Source organism: Engystomops pustulosus, chromosome 4 (assembly GCF_040894005.1).
Source record: "Engystomops pustulosus chromosome 4, aEngPut4.maternal, whole genome shotgun sequence".
In the NCBI taxonomy this organism is placed as follows: domain Eukaryota; kingdom Metazoa; phylum Chordata; class Amphibia; order Anura; family Leptodactylidae; genus Engystomops; species Engystomops pustulosus.
The window spans coordinates 221,212,415-221,222,359 of record NC_092414.1 but is presented as its reverse complement, the minus strand read 5'-3'; the positions used below and the strand labels follow the sequence as shown (position 1 = coordinate 221,222,359).

Here is a 9,945-nt window from a genome sequence, read left to right as displayed (position 1 = left end):
TTAGTAAATTTGCCCTTTTGTCTTCCTGTTTTCGTTTTAAAGCTGAAAGCTCATCCAGAGACATTAAACCTTCTCATGCTTTAAAAAGAAAAACAGATCTACCCTCCACCATCCCACCTTAAGATTGGTGATATAGACTTAAAAAATATCAAAAGAAAGTTTTTACTGGGACCAGTATTAAAAATAGCTCTGAGATAATACTCTTCTCCTGTTCAGCCAGCAAAAATGCTTCCCTCCTACTCCCTCATGTGCTGGAGACTATGATGAGAAACAGGTTATTTTCATCTTTGTAGGAAGTGTAATAGAGTTAACCTCTTCTGAATTTATGTCCAAAATTGCAGCAAAGAGCATCATCCATGACCCTGGGCTAGCGCAATGTCTCTTAGGTTATAATTTCCTTCCCTCGCACTGCAAAGTTGATATCTGCCAGGTCCGTGATGTACTGAATATTTTTTTTTGCAGAATTATGCAATAATGTGCAACTCACTCTAATCCTGATAAGAAACCCCAAAATTAAACAAGTATAACATATCTCAAAAGGCAGGGCCCATCTCATTAAAGGCCCCCAATAAATACCACAGACCAACTCCTAATGCAAATTCAAACCCCAACAATAAATGGAGTAACCATTGGATTCTTAGATCATGTCATCTTTATTCAACATTAACAACAGACAATTTAATGACAGTGATATCAACACAATTTCATCTACATATTTTACAATTGAACCGCATTAAGTCTCCATCAATTTTACATGTAAATCACACAAATTTTATGGGATGAACACCTCAAAGTCAATACAAATTGCAAATATAAAGTGCTAGGGTTAATAAAGATGCTCAATCTCTAACAGATGTAAACATTAGGTATATATCTCATAATTCGTCTCCAATCTTACCCCTATTGTTAGTCCCAAGACCATGGAGGATGCACGCTTCGCGTGTTCATGCTTCCTCAAAGGAATGAGAACATATCCCCGTGAATTTTATAGGAATTAAATAATAATTAGTAATCTCACCTGGTGGGGCAGCATCTGTTTCTGGCGATTGGTGCCTGCATGAGCTTCAGACCCCAGACATGTCAACAGGGACCAACTCCCTTGCACTTAATGCCTGTCACAAAGTTGCCCACTTCCAAGCATAAGGCCAAAATATATATGTGACAATATCCGTACATAGTCAACGTTAAACCCCAATTTATTCCTGTTTTTTTTAAATTCACACGATTGTATGGGGGATGTACATACAGTCAACATATAAACAGCATATATACACTCATCGGCCACTTTATTAGGTACACCTGTCCAACTGCTCGTTAACACTTAATTTCTAATCAGCCAATCACATGGCGGCAACTCAGTGCATTTAGGCATGTAGACATGGTCAAGACAATCTCCTGCAGTTCAAACCGAGCATCAGTATGGGGAAGAAAGGTGATTTGAGGCCTTTGAACGTGGCATGGTTGTTGGTGCCAGAAAGGCTGGTCTGAGTATTTCAGAAACTGCTGATCTACTGGGATTTTCACGCACAACCATCTCTAGGGTTTACAGAGAATGGTCCGAAAAAGAAAAAACATCCAGTGAGCGGCAGTTCTGTGGGCGGAAATGCCTTGTTGATGCCAGAGGTCAGAGGAGAATGGGCAGACTGGTTTGAGCTGATAGAAAGGCAACAGTGACTCAAATCGCCACCCGTTACAACCAAGGTAGGCAGAAGAGCATCTCTGAACGCACAGTACGTCCAACTTTAAGGCAGATGCGCTACAGCAACAGAAGACCACACCGGGTGCCACTCCTTTCAGCTAAGAACAGGAAACTGAGGCTACAATTTGCACAAGCTCATCGAAATTGGACAGTAGAAGATTGGAAAAACGTTGCCTGGTCTGATGAGTCTCGATTTCTGCTGCGACATTCGGATGGTAGTGTCAGAATTTGGCGTCAACAACATGAAAGCATGGATCCATCCTGCCTTGTATCAACGGTTCAGGCTGGTGGTGGTGGTGTCATGGTGTGGGGAATATTTTCTTGGCAATCTTTGGGCCCCTTGGTACCAATTGAGCATCGTTGCAACGCCACAGCCTACCTGAGTATTGTTGCTGACCATGTCCATCCCTTTATGACCACAATGTACCCTGTAACATCTGATGGCTACTTTCAGCAGGATAATGCGCCATGTCATAAAGCTGGAATCATCTCAGACTTGTTTCTTGAACATGACAATGAGGTCACTGGACACAAATGGCCTCCACAGTCACCAGATCTCAATCCAATAGAGCATCTTTGGGATGTGGTGGAACGGGAGATTCGCATCATGGATGTGCAGCCGACAAATCTGCGGCAACTGTGATGCCATCATGTCAATATGGACCAAAATCTCTGAGGAATGCTTCCAGCACCTTGTTAAATCTATGCCATGAAGAATTGAGGCAGTTCTGAAGGCAAAAGGGGGTCCAACCCGTTACTAGCATGGTGTACCTAATAAAGTGGCCAGTGAGTGTATGTCCACCATACATTTCAATGGCCTCACGGCACCGTAAAGGAGCGCAGCACCGTACCGTTGCCCATAGAAAGATAAGACCTATCCTTCGACGGAATACGGCGCCAGGCTCTATGTTACTCTATGGAGAGGGGCCAGGGTGAACAGTGCTCCTCTCCTCGGCACCATTGCATGCCGTAGTACGTCGGGCATACATCGTGTGAATGTAGCCAAATTCTAGAAAAAACAATAAGTTCTCTAAACTCCTAAAAACTGGTCAAAATAGTTCCTAAATCTACTTGATCTACAATTCTGTTGCATACCCTCTTCCAGGCCTCTCCTAGACGTCACCAGACCTCATTACATATAATTGGCACGTCATTTAATGTATTCTCCCTTATTTGAAGGTACAACCTCAATAATTGGTTTTTTACCCTTGTTACGAAAGTAACTGCTCTGTCATTCTATATATGGTTTTTACGGGTTAGGTCGCACTAGGTCACTTTGTAAAAACTTTGCAAAACCTGAAAATTATGTGACTACCACAATGGGGGTCATTTGCTAAGGGCCCGATTCGCGGTTTCCCGACGTGTTGCCCGAATATTTCTGATTTGCACCGATTGTACCTGAATTGCCCCGGGATTTTGGCGCACGCGACCAGATTGTGGCGCATCGGCACCGGCATGCACGTGACAGAAACCGGGGGGCGTGGCCGAACGAAAACCCGACGGATTCGGAAAAACTGCCGCATTTAAAAAAGGAAATTGTGTCGCGGAGCTTGCACTCACCTTCATCCAGGATAGGATTGTGAACTTCAGTGCATTTCAGGGAACTTCAGCGCAGCAACGCCACCTGGTGGATGTTGGAGGAACTGCCTTGATGAATCCCGGCCGGACCCGAATCCAGCGCAGAGAACGCGCCGCTGGATCACGAACGGACCGGGTAAGTAAATCTGCCCCAATGTGTCAGTCAGTGTCTGACTATGATTTTTTTTAATTTTAGTTCCTTTGTTAATAAAGAATATAAAGAATTACATTACATTGCATTACTCAAAAAATATGTTGATATTTTTATTGTTTCATTGTGTTCCCAATCCCCGAAAATCGTTTTATATATTATTTTTTTTTCATATCTCTCTAAATTTTATAAATATTTCCATTTTTCATAGTATAAACTGATGCTAAAACATTTCAATTTCTTATTTGCCTTTAACAAATATTACTACATTGAGACAAAAAGTCTGCATAATTTAATCGACTTGTATGGGTGTATAAACCTTAATGTTCAAATCTCTGCTGAACATTGAGGGTTTTGTTCCCTCAAACCCAGACTTCAGTTGGGGTTTGGCTCATTCCCTGCCATTTAACATCCCCAATTGTAGCTGGAACCAATCACTAGTTTAACTCTTTGAATACCCTCAGTCCATCCATCATGCCATTCTCTTGGAGGTTGTTTCTCCCCAATTACATCACAGAAAACAATGAACCACAGGAAATTGGTGTCCTGCAGGTGCCGGCTTCCATTTAACTGCTGACAGCAGCCCAAGCCTCACTGGGATCCCTGATCACTATTCTTGTACTGTTCACAAGACAACCAGAGGTGATTTTTACTATGAGAACTGTCAATCTGTGGAATAGCCTGCCTCAGGCGCTGGTCACAGCAGGGACAGTAGAGAGCTTCAAGAAGGGTCTAGATGCCTTTTTACACCTAAATAACATTGATGGTTATGTTATATAGAATTGTTTCCCCTAAATCCCTTCCTCATCCAATCCCTACCCTTCCTTGGTTAAACTTGATGAACAAGTGTCTTTTTTCAACCGTATAAACTATGAAACTATGTTTATCATTTTCTATCAGATAATCATAAATATGAAACATAATGGCTAAATCATTCAGTAACTGCAAAATATCTGTTGATCATGCAAATTATTTTATGATAAAATATGTTTCCATGTAACTTTTTGTGCTGCTATTTTAATATCTTTGTTTCTTAAACTGTAAATGATGGGATTTATAAAGGGAGTGAACACGGTGTAGAGCAGGGAGAGGATCTTACTCACGGTCAATGTCTGACCTTGTGTTGGGAAAACATAAATGCTAAACAGAGTCACATAGAAAATGGAGACCACAATGAGGTGGGAGCTACAGGTGGAGAAGGCTTTCTGTCTCCCGATACTGGATGGGATTTTTACAATGGTGGAGATAATGTTGACATAAGATGTGATGATTATGATGATCGGGATGACAGCAAATGGAAAACTTAGCAAATATATCTCCATTTCAACAATAAATGTATCAGAGCAAGAAATTGCCAATAGAGGAACAAGATCACAGAAAAAGTGGTCAATAACATTTGGTCCACAAAAATCTAACATCGAAACTGAAATGTTGTCGGACAATATAATAGTAAAAGCAACCAACCAAGAGATGGCGGTTAATTTCACACACTGGGTCCATGTCATTATAGAAGTGTAGCGGAGGGGGTTACAGATGGCCACGTATCTGTCATAAGACATCACCGCCAGGAGAAGACATTCAGATATTTCAGATACACAGAAAAAATAAAACTGAATAATACAACGAGTAAAACTGATGGTCCCTCCATTATTCAGTAAGAGGTGGAGCATGTTAGGGACAATATCTGTGGTTAGTAAGATGTCACTGATGGACAGGTGTAAGATGAAGAAGTACATGGGAGTGTGGAGGCTCTTGTTGGTGGACACCAGGGTGATGATCAGGAGGTTCCCGCACATTGTCCCCAAGTAAACCACCAGTGTAAGACAAAACAAAGATATTCTTAAAGATTGGTTTCCTTGAAATCCCAAGAGGAAAAACTTTATGTCCGCAGTGAAGTTGTTCTCCTACATTTAGAACAAAAGTGGAAAAAAACTTCCGATACCGTTATCCAGAAACATCAAGATGTTACTTAGCTGCTCTCAACAAACTTGGAATATTTCAAAAAGTGGAAGAAAGTAGGACCGGTATGCAGTCCCATATAATCCATCTGCAAAATCCCTCCATCCTATATTTACCAAATTAGATTAGGTAATATAAATCCCAGTGGCTGAACATTTAGAAACTGTCCATATTGGACATTAAATGAAATTGTAGATTGCATCCGGTTATGTTAGTTTTATACTCAGTAGATGGACAGAAGCCATATTTAGTGTGTCATACCTGCGTTAAAAGTTCCCAGTGTCTATCCGGAAGACTGACAACCCGACACGTGTTTTGGCATGCTTCCTTCATCTGGTGGTGGCAGCCTGCCAGCCACTGGGATCTATATTACCTATAGCTACAAATATACAAATTTGAAAAATGTGTTCTTGGTTTTAAATGTCTGTCTTTCCCCTTAATGTGTACAGGAATCAATAAAGGTTTATTTATACTTTTGCTATAATTTTTAGGAATTAGGAGTGCAGAATCAAGGTGGACTTTACCTGTCTTGTATTCTTTTAATGTGGGTTGTAAAAGTTGGTTCCTACTTACAGTACCATACAGTTTGCTTTTTGTATATCTCCAACACAACTCAAGGAATGGCCTTTCTCTCTCTCTCTCAACCAAGTTTTCTGCAGGCCCGGGAAAGAGAAATGAACTGCTTATTGTTGAAGTAAGAGAGAGGACTGTTTCTTAAAGGACATATACCACCAAAATGAAAAACTGTATGCAAATGAGCCTGAGGGGCTCCAAGCTCCATTAATACCTATGGAGCTTGGAGCCTCTCAGGCTCATTTGCATCTAGTCCTTCATCCTTGTGGTAAATGCCCTTTAAGCATGACTCAGTTCCCTCCAGATGTTTCACACTACAGGAGACTAGCTATAAATTAGAGAGCAAATGGTACAAAACTCCTAAGGTTTTGCATAAATATGACACTAACATATAAGATCTGTGCTGGAGATGCCTACATAGCAAAGGGACCCTTATACACAATTGGTGGAACTACCCAGATATGGAATCGGTACAGTGCGAAATGTGTGCCAGGCCCCCAAATATAATGTATTCTTTATAGTCCTAGTCTTCTCATATGGGAAAGGTACACCAAATGGGCCCCTTCTTCTTGGGCCCGGTTGTGACCGCACCCTCTACACCCCCTTAAGTTATGCCCCTGTAGAATCTACCATCCACAGCTTGTGCTTTTATGCTTCTCCCCTCAGAGAGCAAGTGATAAACCTAAACCTAATCCCTTCATCCTGGCAAAAGGAGTTCTATAAACCGCTATTGCTTCAGATGATTTCGGCAGCAAAATCCTTGTTTCCCACACACTAGCGTTAAACTGGTAATGGGTGAATAAAATGTCTCAGTTATGTCTCTTGGGGGAAATTTGTGCCCTGAACAATGACAGTTATCCAAAATGGCTAGGCATCCTAAGATCCCCATCAAAAGACCCAACTTCTCCATTCCCCCTATTATTCACATTGTAGTCCTATATACACCCCCCTATAAAAATTCCTTCCATCCATTGCTCAGCACAGACTAAGCCCCAGTGGAGAACATCTACGTACCTCAGGTTACATCATCATGATTTTATTTTAGGTTTATTGCTTTATAGTTTTTTGCAGTCTGATAAGTTTTGTTACCTGATTTGCACTATATACACTCACCGGCCACTTTATTAGGTACACCATGCTAGTAACAGGTTGGACCCCCTTTTCTTCGTGGCATAGATTCAACCAGGTGCTGGAAGCATTCCTCAGAGATTTTGGTCCATATTGACATGATGGCATCACACAGTTGCCGCAGATTTGTCGGCTGCACATCCATGATGCGAATCTCCCGTTCCACCACATCCCAAAGATGCTCTATTGGATTGAGATCTGGTGACTGTGGAGGCCATTTGAGTACAGTGAACACATTGTCATGTTCAAGAACCCAGTCTGAGATGATTCCAGCTTTTTGACATGGCGCATTATCCTGCTGAAAGTAGCCATCAGATGTTACAGGGTACATTGTGCTCATAAAGGGATGGACATGGTCAGCAACAATACTCAGGTAGGCTGTGGCGTTGTACCAAGGGGCCCAAAGAGTGCCATGACACCACCACCACCAGCTTGAACTGTTGATACAAGGCAGGATGGATCCATGCTTTCATGTTGTTGACGCCAAATTCTGACCCTACCATCCGAATGTCGCAGCAGAAATCGAGACTCATCAGACCAGGCAACGTTTTTCCATTCTTCTACTGTCCAATTTCGATGAGCTTGTAGCCTCAGTTTCCTGTTCTTAGCTGAAAGGAGTGGCACACGGTGTGGTCTTCTGCTGCTGTAGCCCATCTGCCTCAAAATTCGATGTACTGTGCGTTCAGAGATGCTCTTCTCCCTACCTTGGTTGTAACGGGTGGCGATTTGAGTCACTGTTGCCTTTCTATCAGCTCGAACCAGACTGCCCATTCTCCTCTGACCTCTGGCATCAACAAGACATTTCCGCCCACAGAACTGCCGCTCACTGGATGTTTTTTCTTTTTCGGACCATTCTCTGTAAACCCTAGAGATGGTTGTGCGTGAAAATCCCAGTAGATCAGCAGTTTCTGAAATACTCAGACCAGCCCTTCTGGCACCAACAACCATGCCACGTTCAAAGGCCACAAATCACCTTTCTTCCCCATACTGATGCTCGGGAGAACTGCAGGAGATTGTCTTGACCATGTCTCCATGCCTAAATGTACTGAGTTGCCGCCATGTGATTGGCTGATTAGAAATTAAGTGTTAACGAGCAGTTGGACAGGTGTATCTAATAAAGTGGCCGGTGAGTGTATGTCCTCAATGTCTGTAGATCTTCAAATATTTTATGAAATCTGTTTTATGAATATTTTCTTGTTATCTTACAAAATTGTTAAAATCCAATAAATAATAAGAGATTTGAAAAGAAAATTAGTTTTTCAATTGTTCACATCCAATGTTTTTTAGGGTCATCAGTGAAAGGTCACCAAGTCACAGGAAGCGGGTTCAAATTTTTTATTTAAAAAAAATTCTTTAAACCTAATTTTAATAAAAACATTGGGCCACATTTATTAAAGTGTTTCTGCCAGTTTTTGTCTGACTTTGCACTAGAAAGAACATGGGAACTACTTGTACCTGAATTTATAAAGTGTCTGCGCCTGTTTTCTGTCTACTTTGCCCTGATGCAACGTCTTTGGATCTTGCACATTTATTAAGTGTTGGAGCCAGTTTTGTTGTGTCATGACAGCTCTGTGTCAGACAAGACAGAAAAATCTCTGAGTTACTGCTAAGTGGAACCGTACACCACAATTCTGTCCATGTGCCATAGCTCTGTCTGCGCCACAATTTTTCAGCATGAACAAAGTGCACTAAATGAGAGTTCCCGGCATCAAAAATTTTAAGTTCTATTATAATCAATGATGCTGGTAAATTAACTGAATACTAAAAGCATTAGTAGAGCTGACTACCAGTAAGTGTACGCCCAGCATAGTCTATAAATTGCTGAAGTGTAGATTGCAGTGATGTGCTAGGACCCACCCTGCGTCTACGCAATAACCACCCAAAGTGCAAGGATTTCTAAATGAACTTCAAAAATCGATCCAAACCAAAACTCATAGATCCTGTGACCATGAAGCCTCACTGATATGTAGTGACCTGGACCCAAAAGAGTAGCTTCTTTTTTTTTTTGGTTAGTTGGACCTCCAGTACTTACTTTAGTCCACTTCTATACTTCTATATACACAATATAGAGCAGGGAGCGATCTCATAATAGCAAATATCCTACAGATAAAGTAAAGACAACGACAAAATGAATAAAGGAATCTATTCCAACATGAAATCACCTTGACGGAGAAATCCCCCGGGAGATTGACTGGCACCATAATCCGTTACTGCTGAGTATTGCGTCAGACCCGCGAGAGATCGATGGACTTTCCAGTCATGTAAACAAAAGCGACCTAAGAAAATATGATAAAGCATCACAATAATCTACAAAAAGTGAAGCGTTTTCTTATTAGATGACTCAGATTTCTTTCCTCCATTTGGAGCTAAAAAGAAATGATATTTTATTGTCCAAAGATTAAGTACACACAAGATGATGAATGTTGAGCAGATGTTAGATATGTCATGCCCCGTGCACGGATACACCAATATATATCCTCAGTGTGGTCTCCAGGTGTAGGTTAGTGAAGCCTCGGGAGACATTTATGGAAGGTTCTTCTGAGGATTTGGTGCGTTAATTAATTGAATCTAATCTATGGTTTTCTAATTAGTTGTTTTCTGTTAGTGATAGACAGTTTTTACCTTGAAAACACCCAGGAAAAGTGACAAAAATGTCAAGTGAATGAGTTGATGTTATGACTTCAAAGCGGCTTTTATAAATTGACCAGCAGGTCAGGTCTTTAGCGCAAATTAAACAATACAATACAACTTCATTGATCAAGTAGCATGTTGTCAGTGAATACAGCTTCAAGTAGAGGACCGTCTGTATTGACTGTGATATCACGCCTGCTGCCATGGCGTGATATCACAGACAATA

General features: G+C 41.3%; 1 protein-coding gene across 1 annotated transcript; it reads right to left on the bottom strand.

Annotated features, from left to right (window-relative positions):
- Positions 1–4,402: 4,402 nt before the first annotated feature.
- LOC140128692 (olfactory receptor 2D2-like) lies at positions 4,403–9,289 on the bottom strand. Its single transcript, XM_072150392.1, has 2 exons — positions 9,251–9,289; positions 4,403–5,332 (listed from the first exon to the last, which is right to left on the bottom strand). Exons 1-2 carry the CDS (start codon positions 9,287–9,289, stop codon positions 4,403–4,405), a joined length of 969 nt encoding a protein of 322 aa, XP_072006493.1.
- Between the last annotated feature and the right edge of the window lie 656 nt (positions 9,290–9,945).

Excerpts from the sequence above, each read along its gene's own strand:
- LOC140128692 (XM_072150392.1), bottom strand. The coding sequence starts at position 9,289 with ATGGTGCCAGTCAATCTCCCGGGGGATTTCTCCGTCAAG. Across the intron at positions 5,333-9,250 it reads CGGGGGATTTCTCCGTCAAG|GAGAACAACTTCACTGCGGA; the intron begins GTGATTTCATGT and ends TTCTAAATGTAG.